The 13,911-nt window shown below is 54.9% G+C and overlaps 1 protein-coding gene and 1 long non-coding RNA gene across 2 annotated transcripts; both read left to right on the top strand.

Annotated features, from left to right (window-relative positions):
* The first annotated feature begins 875 nt into the window (after window positions 1–875).
* On the top strand, window positions 876–4,630 carry ZNF503 (zinc finger protein 503). Its single transcript, XM_066348572.1, has 2 exons — window positions 876–1,316; window positions 2,077–4,630. Exons 1-2 carry the CDS (start codon window positions 1,017–1,019, stop codon window positions 3,712–3,714), a joined length of 1,938 nt encoding a protein of 645 aa, XP_066204669.1. The 5' UTR covers window positions 876–1,016; the 3' UTR covers window positions 3,715–4,630.
* Window positions 4,631–5,713: 1,083 nt separating this feature from the next.
* LOC136380670 (uncharacterized) lies at window positions 5,714–11,065 on the top strand. The gene is made up of 3 exons (XR_010746978.1): window positions 5,714–6,718; window positions 6,835–6,950; window positions 10,241–11,065. It is a non-coding gene; the product is annotated as an uncharacterized lncRNA (long non-coding RNA).
* The last annotated feature ends 2,846 nt before the right edge of the window (window positions 11,066–13,911 follow it).

Genomic DNA, 13,911 nt, shown 5'->3' with positions numbered 1-13,911 from the left:
CCCCGGGAATCACGTGGCCGGGAAAGGCGGGGAGCCCAGCGCATAACTCGGAGAAAAACTGCCGCCGCTGCCCACCTAGCTTCTGGTTTCTCCGCCGCCAGATCTCGGGGAATCAAATCGGGCGGGCGGGCGGACTTCCTCCGCGACCCGCTCCCCACCCTTCCTTATCCCGGCGGCCGCGCCGCGAGAGATCTCAGTTACTTAAGAGGAGAGACTATTTGGTGTTCGGACCTCCTGTGCGGCCCTGGAGTTGAGAGCCCGGCTGTTGTCCCGAGTCCCGCCGGGGCTCCATCTGAACACCACCTCAATCTGTTCCTCACACGCACGAACCCTCCTGCAAAAGGTTTCAGTTTGTTTTCGAGCTAGGAAAAGGAAAGACAACGAGAAGGACAAAAAAGAGGGAGGCGGCAGATAGCAAACGTAGAATAAAAGTCCAGCTCCCCCTTGGAGTGAAATCGAAGGAGGGGACGAGCCGCGGGTGGGGAGGGAGGGCGGCTGGGAAGGAGCTGCCCATTAAAACCGGCGCTGGGAGTCTTGGCGGCGGCGGCGGCGGCGGCGCGGGACGCGTCACATCCCCTTGACCCTCCAATCACCTCGGGCTCCCATTTGATTGGAAGGCGGCAAAGGCTTTAATCTCCCCCTCGGTGCAGCTGCTTTTGAAGTGAGTTTCCTCGCCAGAGCCCCGGCTGAACAGGCAGCGGCGCGCACCGCAGAGAGCAGCGCCCGCGCCGGACCGCGAGTGCGCAGCGCAGGGACACAGCCCCAGGCGCACACGGCGAGCCGCCGGCAGTCTCGCGGTTGGGCCGGCAGCTCCCGATCGGCCACCGCTCCACTGCAGGCCACCCAGGATTATTCGCTTCTGGCTCCAGGCGCCGAGAAGGCTTGCTGGGCGCCCGTGGCCGCTGCGCCAGCTCCTCCTCCCGCTGCTCCTGCTCCCGGGGCGAGCGCGCAGTCCCGAGCCCGCCCCGCGCCTCCTGGAGCCCTCCCCCCGCTGCTCCCATGCGCGCGGGTGGGTCATGAGCACAGCGCCCTTGCTTTCTGCCCTAAGAAGCAGTAAGCACAGCGGTGGCGGCGGCGGCAGTGCAGACCCTGCCTGGAACGGCGCCCTCTCTGGAAATAGCTCCGGCCCCGGCCCAGGCTCATCCCCGGGCGGCAGCACCAAGCCTTTTGTGCACGCCGTGCCCCCCTCTGACCCTCTCCGCCAGGCTAACCGACTTCCCATCAAGGTGCTGAAGATGCTGACCGCACGGACTGGCCACATTTTGCACCCTGAGTACCTGCAGCCCCTGCCTTCCACTCCCGTCAGCCCCATCGAGGTAAGGACCCTCTCCCTGGTCCGTGCTGGGGTGGACCACCACCCTGGCTGCCGCTTCACGGGGTTTCTTTCTCTCGTGATCCGGGGGTGGACGTTGTTGCGGAAAGGAGGACTAGGAGTGATTCAGCTCCCGGACTGCGGGGAGAGGATAGTACTCTTGTACCTTAAAACTGGGGCGGAAAGGGGTGAGGAGGGGGACTGGGATATGAATGTTAGGGGCCAAGGCAGCCGAAACTTGTATGTCCTTTTGGTATTAGAACCCCGACCCCGACCCAGGCCCACTCACTTTCTGCTTGGAAGACCGACGAGAGCCCGGAATCCAGTTCCAAAGTCGTAGTCCTTGGGTCCCCCAGAAGCTGGTGTTTGTACACAGCCTCTCAGGAGCCAACCGCCCAAGCCCTTACTCTGAAGAATTAGGGGTGAGGTGGGGAGTGTACAGTTCTGAGTCTAGGAGTCAGAAACCTCATTTTGTGAGTTTTTTTTTAATCCAGTTTAGCGTTTAGGACGTCAAAGATGGGGGGGGGCAGGGGGCTGTCTGCTTCCTTTCTCAAGGGCGAGCGTGTGTGTGTGTGTGTGTGTGTGTGTGTGTGTGTGTGTGTGTGTGTGTAGAGAGAGGGTGCCGATTAGAATTGCGCCTCGGGGCTGTAAGGATATCCACGGGCCGTTACGGAGGGTTGATTGAATCCTAGAAGCCAGGATTCTAAAGGATTTCCCTTTTCTTCTTTTTGTGCCCCCACCACCACCCACATCTGACCCCGCAGCTTGATGCTAAGAAGAGCCCTCTGGCGCTGTTGGCGCAAACGTGCTCGCAGATCGGGAAGCCTGACCCCTCGCCCTCCTCCAAACTCTCCTCGGTCGCCTCCAACGCTGGAGGCGCGGGCGGTGCTGGCGGCGGCGCCGGGGGTGACAAGGACGGAAAGTCGGGGCCCCTCAAGCTGAGTGACATCGGCGTGGAGGACAAATCGAGTTTCAAGCCGTACTCCAAACCCGGCTCGGATAAGAAGGAGCCGGGAGGCGGCGGCGGAGGAGGCGGCGGCGGCGGGGGTGGCGGCGGCGGCGGGGGGGTTTCGGCAGAGAAGTCCGGATTCCGAGTGCCGAGCGCCACCTGCCAGCCATTCACGCCCAGGACAGGCAGCCCGAGCTCCAGCGCTTCGGCCTGCTCACCGGGAGGCATGCTGCCTTCGGCGGGGGGCGGCCCGGAGGGCAAGGACGACAAGAAGGACCCCGATGCGGGCGGCGGCGGCGGCGGCAAGGGCTCCGGGGGCGCCTCGGCCGAAGGGGCACCCGCGGGGCTGGCGCACGGCCGGATTAGCTGTGGCGGCGGGATTAATGTGGACGTGAACCAGCACCCAGACGGGGGCCCCGGGGGCAAAGCTTTAGGCTCAGACTGCGGCGGCTCCTCCGGCTCCAGCTCCGGCTCGGGCCCCAGCGCGCCCACCTCCTCCTCGGTGCTGGGCTCGGGGCTGGTGGCGCCAGTTTCGCCCTACAAGCCGGGCCAGACAGTGTTCCCTCTGCCTCCCGCGGGCATGACCTACCCGGGCAGCCTGGCAGGGGCCTACGCCGGCTACCCACCCCAGTTCCTGCCCCACGGCGTGGCGCTCGACCCCACCAAGCCCGGCAGCCTGGTGGGAGCGCAGCTGGCGGCGGCTGCAGCGGGCTCTCTGGGCTGCAGCAAGCCTGCTGGCTCGAGCCCCTTGGCCGGGGCGTCGCCGCCTTCCGTGATGACAGCCAGTTTGTGCCGGGACCCGTACTGCCTCAGCTACCACTGCGCCAGTCACCTGGCGGGGGCTGCGGCCGCCAGCGCCTCGTGCGCCCACGACCCAGCCGCTGCGGCAGCGGCGCTCAAGACCGGATACCCATTGGTGTACCCCACGCACCCGCTGCACGGCGTGCACTCGTCGCTAACGGCTGCGGCCGCTGCCGGTGCCACGCCGCCCTCCCTGGCCGGCCATCCCCTCTATCCTTACGGCTTCATGCTTCCGAATGACCCCCTCCCCCACATCTGCAACTGGGTGTCGGCCAACGGGCCGTGCGACAAGCGCTTCGCCACGTCCGAAGAGCTGCTGAGCCACTTGCGGACCCATACGGCCTTCCCCGGGACAGACAAACTGCTGTCGGGCTACCCCAGCTCGTCGTCTCTGGCCAGCGCCGCCGCCGCCGCCATGGCTTGCCACATGCACATCCCCACGTCGGGAGCTCCGGGAAGCCCGGGGACGCTGGCGCTGCGCAGCCCTCACCACGCGCTGGGACTCAGCAGCCGCTACCACCCCTACTCCAAGAGCCCGCTCCCCACGCCCGGCGCGCCCGTGCCCGTGCCCGCCGCCACCGGACCCTACTACTCCCCCTACGCCCTATACGGACAGAGACTGACCACGGCCTCGGCGCTGGGGTATCAGTGAGGGGCCGTGGAGAGGGCTAGCAAGGGAAAGAAGGGAGCTGGGGGGAGGGGAGGAGCCGAGGGAGGGGCGGGAACGGGGAGAAGCTACTGTCACCCGCGAGTGGGGATGACCCGGGCGAGGAAAGGAAAAAATATATATATACCGTATCTAGCTACCCGAAACAGCGACCGACACCCGGTGGGAAACTCCCCTTTCCCCCACCTCACCTCCTCACCCAAACTTTATAAAAGTTGAAAAAAATATCATTTGACTTTTTATAGAAAAAGAAGGAAAAAAATAATTGAAAAAGTGTTCATCTGAAGACTGCATCGGTGGACACTGGTATTTATTTATGTTAGCTCCAAGCGGACCCGTGGTTCTAAAGTGCATTATTTAGTTTGAGCTCCGTAGATAAAAAGGAAAAGGGAGGGGGGGAATTAAAACCTGAGGGTAAAAATGGAAAACAAACCCTCCAGTCCCTTGTAGATTATAAATAAATACAAAATCGCCACAGAACTAGAGGTCTTCTCTTTAATGTTACTTTAAAATTGCTATGATTGTATTGTACGTTCTTATTTAATGTCTGATTGAAACAATTTACATGCATGTTTGTTACAAAAAAAACCAAAACAAAACAAGTCACAATTTGTCAGCTCTGATTTCAAATTGCAATTATTTTTAAGGTGTATACCATCGGAAGAAAATGGGTATTTTTTTGTATGTATTCTGGAAGAAAAAAAAGGAAAAACAATTCTTTTCCAAACCTCATTTGCCTTATTTTGTTCTTTAAAAGGAACACTTGACTATTTTTAATTTTTAAGTCCACCCGCTGAGAAGGGTACAAGTAAGGTTTACGTCATGTACTAAAATAATAGACAATGTATCGCTTTAAAGATTAAAATTCCGTATATTTGATGTATTAAAAGGTTTTACTTATTATTATCTTTTTTATTTGGGGGTTAAAGAGAAAGAAGAGCCTGGCAGCCTTGGTGGGTTCCCGAAGCCTCATGCCCACTCCTTCCCAGGACTGTGGCCGCATTTCCGATTGTTTTGTTGTGATTTTCAGGAAGAAGCAAAGGCTTCGGAAAGGCTGGCTAGTAGAGGGGTTGGTCTTAGGAGATGTATTTTTCAAAAGGGGATTTCACAATTGAAAAGATAGTATCTTTAGCCATTGCTCATTTCGTTTTTAATTTTTCTCCCAGCAGCCTGTTTATTAAAAGTGAAAGAAAAGATTATTTTTAAAATTTTCCTCCTGAGATTTTTGGGAGTTGGGGTTTCGCTTTGAGGAGAGAGCGGCGCAGGCCGGGGCTCGCCCGCCGGGCCTCGGCCCGTGGGTGACGCCGCGGCCGGCTGTTCCTCTCTGCGTTCCAAGCATCCCTTGTCTCGGGCCCTCGGCCGGGATAGACTGGGGGACGGAGGACGCTTGGGAACTTGTTTCCCAGAGCTAGGGAAAGCGAGCTTGAACCGTCTCATCTTCGGGGGGAAGTGAGTTCGCTCTCCTTTTCTTCTGGCTGCCGAGGGCCAGAGGTGGCCGCCAGCTGGCCCCCTCCAACGCCCGGGTCCCCCCCCACACAGCCCTCCCGGGGCTCCTTCCTTTCTCCGGAGTTGGGATCCGCGGCACGCCGGCGCCGCGGCTGCTTTTCCGCGTCCCACTTTCTCTGCAGCCGGCTCTCGATCCTAGTCTGCGCAGCAGGAGGCGCGCCGGGGCACAGCCCCCGGAAGCCCCTTCACATTCGACCCCGCGAGGCTCTGGCGCTCCTTCTCCGCCTCTCCGGAGCTCCCAGGTGGGCGCCGAGTGCCGCTCCGGCCTGCGAGCTGCCCTCCGTTCTGCGCCGCGGTGGGACCCTCGGCCCCGGCGCGGACCCCACGGTGCGCACCGCTCCCTTCTCCCCAGGTTGAGCGGCGGGGCTGAGTTGCTTGAAGCGCCAGTGGAACCGCGCCGAGAAGAGTCCTAACCTTTGTGGGAGCGGTGGGCACGACCCCCGTTCCGCTCACACACGCGCACACGCACACACACACACGCGCACACACGCACACACACACACACACGCACGCTCATACTCCAGGCGTGGGCGCGCCTCGGGTCTCTTGGCTGTTTGGGCTCGCACCCTCCAGGTCCGCGGGAGCTCGGGGCCCGGAGCGCGCCTTTCCGGGGATCCCGGGACCATGGAGTCGCGTCGCTGAGCGCGCACCCCGGACCCCCTCTCCCTGGGATCAGGCCATTCTGGTTCCTTCCAGCCACCGGCCTTCCTCGGCGCCTAACTCCTGCTGCTGCCACGGGAGGCTCCCCGCGGCGCAGAAGCCACCCTCGGCCTTGGGCCTCGGTCAGGCAACCGCGCCACTCCTGCCGCCATTTGCTCGGGGGTTGGTGACTTGAGATTTTTCCACCCTCCTCCCAGCGTCAGCCTCACGGCTGCGGAGCCTTTTCCCGGGTTGCACGCAGAGCAGCCCCGGCGACCTCCCGCACGCAGAGCGGAGCTCCGCGGCCTGCGCCCGGAGAAGACGCAGTGGAGACTCCAGCCCCGACGCCGCTCCCCGGAGGAGGGCAGCCTCCAGCGCCTCCGACCTCGCTCCCTGCTCGCCCGACTCCGGAACGGGGGCTGGAGCCCGAGGGGGGCCCTGGCCGGCGCTCGTCCGGAACGCCGCAGCGCCGCTCCCGCTCTGGGCCGACTGAGAGTGTCTGGGTCGGGCCTGGCTGGGCCTGGCTCCTCGAGACCCCGGCCTGTGGAGAGGCCGGGCACCCCAAGTCCTCAGACGCCACCCCTCCTGCGGAGTTCGAGGGGAGCACGTTCGCGGAGGTGGTGCGGCTCAAGTGGCAACCAGCTCGCGCAGACGTCTTGGGACGTGGGAGCCGGGCCCTGCGCACTCCTACCCGCACCGCCACGCGCCCCGGCCACGCAGCTCCACACGCTTCGCCTGCCTTTGCCTCGCGTCCTCGAACCGGGGCCCTTGGGTCACCGCGCCTGCCGCCTGGACTCGCAGGGACGGGGATGGGCCTAGAAATTCCCAAGCCCTAGAATTTCAGGTGTGGGACCAGCAAGGAGACAACCCGAGCACATGTGTGCCTTTGTGCCCACTCTTGGTATTTTATTAATACAAATCAAAACCCCTTGAAATTTTAATGAGACCTCCTTCCCGCAGAAACTACTCAGAGGCAGCCGAATTCCAGAGGCGGGGGCCGGAGCTGGGGGAGAATGCGTTCCTCGACGTGTTGGACGGAGCTGAGTCACCTTGGGCGCGTGGTTAGAGAAGAGAAGGTACTAATACGTGCTGGGGGTCCAGGCAGACGTGTGAGCCCCCTCGGGGAACAAACGCCCGTCCCGCCTCGCGTCCCGGCTCTCGCAGACTTCCTTCTGAATTGCTACGGGATACCCGGGCCCCGGCCTGCAGCCGCTGATCCCCGAGCGGAGCGCGGCATGTCCGCCAGGCGGCGCTGCGGAGCAAAAGGAGACCCGGAACCTTGGCCAGTAAGCCGGCTGTCTGGGTGGTCATCCTGGGACCCCGCATCTCCACTGCCCTTTGCTTTGGAGCGGTGTCCCACAGTCTCCTCCTTGTAACTCCTCGTTCCTCTCCTGCTGCGAACCATGACCTCTGCGCTTTTCCACCTGCTCTAGCTTTTGTTGTGTTCCTCTTGCTCTCTTTCCCTATTTCAGAGAAGTTGGCCCAAGTGTCACGTCCCCTCCCCAACCCTGGGAGCTCCCACCGCCACTCTGAAGGTACCAACAGGTCACCCTGTCTGTCATACTAAAGTGGTCCCCAGACATTCATACATTCATTCACTCTAATTCACTGATTATTCCTTAGGGCCTATCCCTTATCGAGCGCTGTCCCTCTTGACCAGCCCCTGACACAGATGTAGAAACGTAGGCTAAGTTCTGGAAGCCAGTAGCAAGATCAGCAGACAAAGCCCAGGCCTTTCCCTCCATTCATTCTTTGCCCCCATCTGTACCTCTGGTGGTGACACTGAGTGACCCTGGTGTCTTTGTGCTGGGTGACCCTTAAGCTGTAAGGAAAGGCAGATAAAGAAGCCCTTCTAGTTGATGAATGACCTGTGCTTTGAAAAGGCATAAAAGTTGCCCAGAAGGTGAGGCCTGTCCCCAAGAGGCCGTCTGATGGCCTATTCTGTACATATTGGCTTAGAGTTCCTCGCCCACTGTGGCTAGAGGTCTAGTGTGCTCAGAGTGACTGCAAAGCTGAGGCTGACCCTACTCTGTTATGAACTATTTCGAGCCCACATTATCCTCTATCATCCCATTTAAAAGTCACAATTCCATGAGGTCATTAGAATCTTTCCCCATACTTTATAGATGAGGAAACTGAGGCTCAGCAGGGAAAGCTCAGCAGATACTAGACTGAGGTCACATACCAACAACAGATGGCTGCTCTCAACTGAGGAGATTTCAAAACATAATAACGCCTGGAAACCAGCGATTCTGTTTTAGCTGAGAAAGTGTAGTCGACATGATTTTGTTGTTGTTGCTTAAGTTTTCAGTGTTATTATTATTTTACTTTTCATTATGGAATTTTCAAACATATGCAAATGAAGTTACCCAGAACAGGAGGTAGAGAAAATGGTATAATAAACCCCCATAAACCCATCACCCAGTCTCTACAATTATCAACTCATAGCCAATCCTATTTTCTCTCGACCCCTCCAACTTGCTTCCCCATTATTTTTAAGTGAATACAGATATCTTATCACTTCACTTCCTCAAGGGTTTGTCACTTCCAGCTGAAGTCTGAACCAAACCTAGTCTTGGCCCTCTGCCCTACCTCAGTTGAGGCTTGGTGAAGTTAAGGACATTGCTCAAGTTCAGTGAGTGCACAGCAAAGCTGGGATTTGAACCCATTTCTATCAAACCTAGAGCTTAAACATTTCACCCTACATTGTCCTGGGGATCCTTCCAAAGCCCCAAGGATAGTGAGCCCTCTACCCAGTGAGACGCCAGGGCTCACGCAGGAGGTATCTGAGCTGTGAACAGACTCTCGAGCCCTTCCCGGGGCAGCAGTGCAGACAGGAACCCCGAAGCACAAGGGGATTCTGACCGTGAGAACAACTTAAAGCCGCGTGGTGCACAGCAAAGAACACAACTTTGGGGATGAGCTGATCTAAATCGAAACTGAGCTCCACCACTGCCTCAACCCTGCACTTCAGTTTTCTTATTTGTACAACAGGGACATTGATACCAACCTAACAGTTTTGTTGTGAGGTTGAAATAATAAATGTAAAATGCTCAACCCATGGTCTGGCCTGTACTGGCTCTTAGTAAAGACATATTTATTTCCTTCTTTTCTTCCCAAAGTCTAATTTCATTATCACCAGCCCTTTTACTCCTCTTGGCCCCTGGCTGAGATCCTCACTCTACCACCTGGCCATCAGCGTGCCTGATCTGGCCGTTCTCTGCCTGCCTTCCTTGTGTCTCACCACTTTTCACAGTTCAGATACTTTGCCAGCCAGCTAGCTGCTCAACGCCTTGGTTGGTGGTGCTTATCATATTCTCCTTCCCTGTAATGCCTTCGTCCCACCTTCCCTCGAAATTCATCTACTCCAGGAAGCCCTCCAGGTTTTTCCCTACCACACACTGCTCTTTCTTTCACTTTGCATTCCCACAGCACTTAATGCAAAGGCAGAGGGTAGAGATATAAAGACCACTGGATTAGGGATAAGGACACTTGAATGTGACTGATACCTCTTCATAGCTGGGTAACTATGGACAAGTCACCTGTAGTCTCTATGAAACTTGTCTCCAAAACTGATATAGGACCGAGCATACCATAGGTGAGCAGCACATTTGCTGACAGAAACAGTGTTCCTAGTAGCACGTCCTGCACGCTCACTTTCCAGGCACACATCCTGTTCTAGTACTAACACTACCCTCAGTTGACAGGCGAGGAAACTGAGGACTAGAGAGAAAGAACGTATCTGTCCTCCAGAGCATGAGTCATTAATTACTGTACTATGCTGTGCTGGTTCCTGAGCCTAGAATTATTGTCTTCGGCCTTCTAATCTTAATTACAACTCAAAACTTCTGCTTCACATCTCAGACCAGAGTCACCTCCTCCTGAAAGCCCCCACCAGTCATACCTGTTCAATCCAATGCCCTTTTCATTGCTCCTGTAACACCTGTCCATCCCACCATTATATTCTCTTTACATTTTCTTGGTAGCCTGGACTCTGTACACCAGGGAAGAGGCACTATCTCCTGTACCTATTTCTACATAGCAGATGTCCAATAAATGTTAGAGGGAAGGAGGGACAGGAACAAAGAGGTGGGGGGGGGAGAAGAGAGAAAAAAATAAAAATAAAAAGACAGAAGGGAGGAAAGATGCAAAAGAATTGGGCCCTCTTGGGCAATCTGATTCCAAAGAGAGCAGGAAGAAAAGTAGCAGTGGCCTCAGAGGAACTTAACGTGTCTTTGGCTGTGGCACAACACTTGGGACTGGGTGAGCTTTCATGAATTACTTAGAAATTGCATTTGCTGACAATAACAATGACCCCTAAATAGTGGCTTAAGGAAGATAAATGTTTTCTTCTTTCACTCTGGAGGTGGTCCGTTCAGGCTAGGAAAGGCCCTCGGTCATCAGAGCCGCTGTGCCTGCGCAGCCAGGAAGCCTTCACCCTCCCGTCATCTCTGAGTCCAAGGTGCTGATGGAGCTCCGTGACCATCGCCTCATTCCAAACAACGGAAAGGAGTAAAATGAGATTTTTTTTAAAAAAAGTGTCCCATCCTTTTTGATGAGTCTTTCTGGAATCCACACACATTCTTCAGCTTATACTTTATTGGGTAGAACTTAATCACATGCCCACACTTAGCTGCAAGGGAGGCTGAGAAACGTAATGTTTAGCTGGGCACACTGCTCCATTAAACAAATTCAGGGTTCTGTTACTCAGGAGAGTGAGATGGGTGGAAGTTGGAACAGTATCAGCAGACCCCCTGCAATATACAGATGGGGTCATGCGGAACTGGAGGCAGGAAAGAGCTCTCTTGTTGATGGCCTTCCAGAAAGTCAGTGGATGGTAATTCTACTTCTAACCACATTCTTGTTAATAAAGTGGGCAGAAGTAGTAATTGATAAAGCCATAGATGTTATAATTTAAGGTTGGTGGGTTTTGTTCCTTTTAGGTGCCTGGAGTTGTATACTGCAATGATTTAGAGTGGGATTTGTCAAAAGTCATTTTCGCCCTATAAAGAACATTGGTTAGAAAACTGTTCATTTTGGGCCAGCACCCTGCACATAACACCAAGCCAGAAAGAAGAGATCGTCTAGTCTAAGAACAAAAACAAAAAACAATGGGGTACAAAGGTGTAGCACTATAAACCTATCTCCCATCCCTTCCATGTTATTGATAAAAATTAAATATACTTCTAACTCAAAACAGAAACAGACTGGTGCTGAATCAACTTTGCACTAACACTACCTTAAATAATTATAGTGTGACTACAGAACCCTAAAAGAAACAAACTGTGACCAAAAGAGAACGCAAACGGTCTCACTGACTCTTAGCAACACCTGAGTGAGTTTCAACCACATAGCCACACACCCCACAGGGGTGGGCACCTGTGCTGGGTCCCGTGGGTGTGGGCAGGGCTGCGGGACTTGGAGGAAGGAAGAGACGCTTCCTAGAACTGGAAGAGGTGAGGAGACAGCAGGAACAGTGACGTGTACATGTGAGTGTTTGGGTTGCCCTATTGGGAGAAGCTTCCTCAGCATCAGGTTTCAACAGGGAGAGACATTTCAGAGTTCTGGGCTGACCCCTTCGTACATCTTTCTGTGTGTCTATCATTTTTATCCCATACGCTTTACAAACATCTCCCCCCACATCCTCCAGAGGCAATTCCTGTGGTGTGGGAACGCCACACGCTCCGCATCGTTCGTCCTTAAGCCTCCTGTGGGCTGAGGGAGAATGCAGAAACCACAGCCTTTTCTCTCTGAGAAGTTGACAACAGGGATGGCCCTTCTTTAGAATACATACTCAACTTTGGAAAAATGATTTCAAGTAGTCCATGGATCTGCAGAGTTTAAATCTTTGACCTTGAAGGAAGTTCAAGCTTTAAATATAAAAAGACTATGCCCTTGGGAAATGCCCGAGGGATTGTGGGGTTTCCTTTCTAAAATGATTCTGACCAAGGCAACATTCCAACTACTCTGTGTGATTAATCCTAATAAATAACATTTATGTCAACCTACCTGAGCAACCTTCACAATAACTCTAGGAAGTGGGCACTATCATTGGCCCACTATAGATAAAGAAACTGAGGCACAGAAAGGTGGAGTGAATGCCCCAAAGTCACACAGCCAGGAAGTGACAGAGGTGGGATTCTGCTATAGGCCACTGGGCTCCAGGATCATTATTGTTTGTGCTTTTCACCACTGCACAGTGGCCTTTACCTCTCGGTAGGTTGAAGCCACCCACGTCTGCCTTTCTCCCTTCATGCAGGTGTCAGGCCCCACCTCGCTGTGCTGCAGGCAGCTCACACTGGCTCCCAAGAGCCCGTTGTGCACATTCCTTTCCAACTGCTTATTCTGTGGCTTTACACTGATAGATTGAAATCAGCCACAGTGGGAGTATTTACGCCACAGCAATTGACAAGCACTTCAGGTGAAGGCTTTTCCCCCAGAGGGCTGTTTATGAAGCACTTACAGCACCCCGCTGGACCCACCTCTTCTAGTCCCACTTGGCTGCAGCCTGCAGACCCAGCCACCCAAGCCCAGAGCAAGTGAGAGAAGAAATCTTTTTCCCTGCCAGTGAGGAGGATTTGGATGTGCTTTGCTGCCCCGCGCTTACTAAGTGCGGGCATTTAGGGAGAGCGCAGCTTCCTCCCTTGACCCCACCATATGCTGGCATCTGCCAGTTGCCCTCAGTACCTTCCTTCTCTCCCAGAACCCAAGTCTGGTCATCTAGGCGCCTGGGCCCCTTCTTCCACACAGCTTCGGATACTTTACACCATAGCGGACTGACCTCTGTGGGATGATTCTGGCAGCCCACCCAATGTGGGAGCTGCCGGCTGCCTAGAAGGTTCTGCATCCTGCCCAGCTCTGTGCCTCCAACATTGGGCCTTTGGCTGTTGATGCCAGCAAGATCTGGTTTTACTCTCCCCTTTGGGTCGCCGGCCCGCCCTGCTGTGTCACTAGGCACCAGCTCTGCTCCCTCTCCTCCACCTCTGGGAGCACCCAGCACACTGCCCAGCTGGGGCCAAGACAGCAGTGACCACACACACCCTCTGACTTTTGTCCATGGAGAAACCCCACTCCACAGCACAGACTCCAGTGGGCCAGGCCTCAAGTGGAGCCTGTCCTGGTGCCCTCTCCGCCAGGCAGAATCTCAAGCCACAGAAAAGAAATTAGATGATGATGATGATGATGATGATGATAATTATTATTGTTATTATTATTGCCATTTAGTGAGCATTTTCCTTGTGCCAAGAGCTTTATGTTTTTTTATATCTTTTTAAATCCCTATAAGAGCTCTAGGAGATAAGTATTATATTAATCTTATGTTGTAAAAGAGGAAATTGAGATTTAGAAAGGCTAAGTAACATGTCTGAAGTCACACAGCTAGCAAGTGTGGGCTCAAATTCAAAGCCAGAACTCTTTCACTTCAAACCCCACGCCTACAAAACCTGTGTATTTCAGCTCCCAGGTGCTGCTTGCAGAGCTGACAGAATGCCTGTGGCTGTTCCTTTCCCAACCCCTAGGGAAGTATGGGGAGGGCAGCCTCTCTTGCCTTCCTTGGGGTTCCCTGCAGAAGTCCCCAAGGCAAGAAGGAAGACAACCTTGGTCACCTGTGGCAAGACCACTGCCCAGAGTTGTGAGCCTCCAGCCATGGAAAGCAAGTGTTCAACTGGCAGGCATGTAATGAGCACCTACTGCATACGTAGCTTTCTCTTGGATACAGAGGGAGTGGAAAGATGGCCAGGGCATGATGTCTGTCATCAAATAACTTACTGTCCAGACTAGTGGATCTCAAAAACAACCGTTGCCTTGAGGTGATAGGGCTATAATCAGTGGAGACACAGGATTAATTCCCATAGGACAATGAGGAAATCCTCCTGGGCTGGCAAAAGGGAGGAGGCAGCAATGATCTGGGCGTGGACAATGAATGAGCAGTTGCTGGGTGGAAAATAGTGGGTTTAGGGAACCAGGGGGAGTGACCAGCAGGATCAAAGGCATGGAGGCAAGACAGCCATGAAGGTGTTTGGTAGGGTGTGGCTGTAG

This window comes from Saccopteryx leptura, chromosome 9 (genome assembly GCF_036850995.1).
Source record: "Saccopteryx leptura isolate mSacLep1 chromosome 9, mSacLep1_pri_phased_curated, whole genome shotgun sequence".
NCBI classification, from domain to species: domain Eukaryota; kingdom Metazoa; phylum Chordata; class Mammalia; order Chiroptera; family Emballonuridae; genus Saccopteryx; species Saccopteryx leptura.
This window is presented reverse-complemented; position numbering and strand designations above follow the sequence as displayed.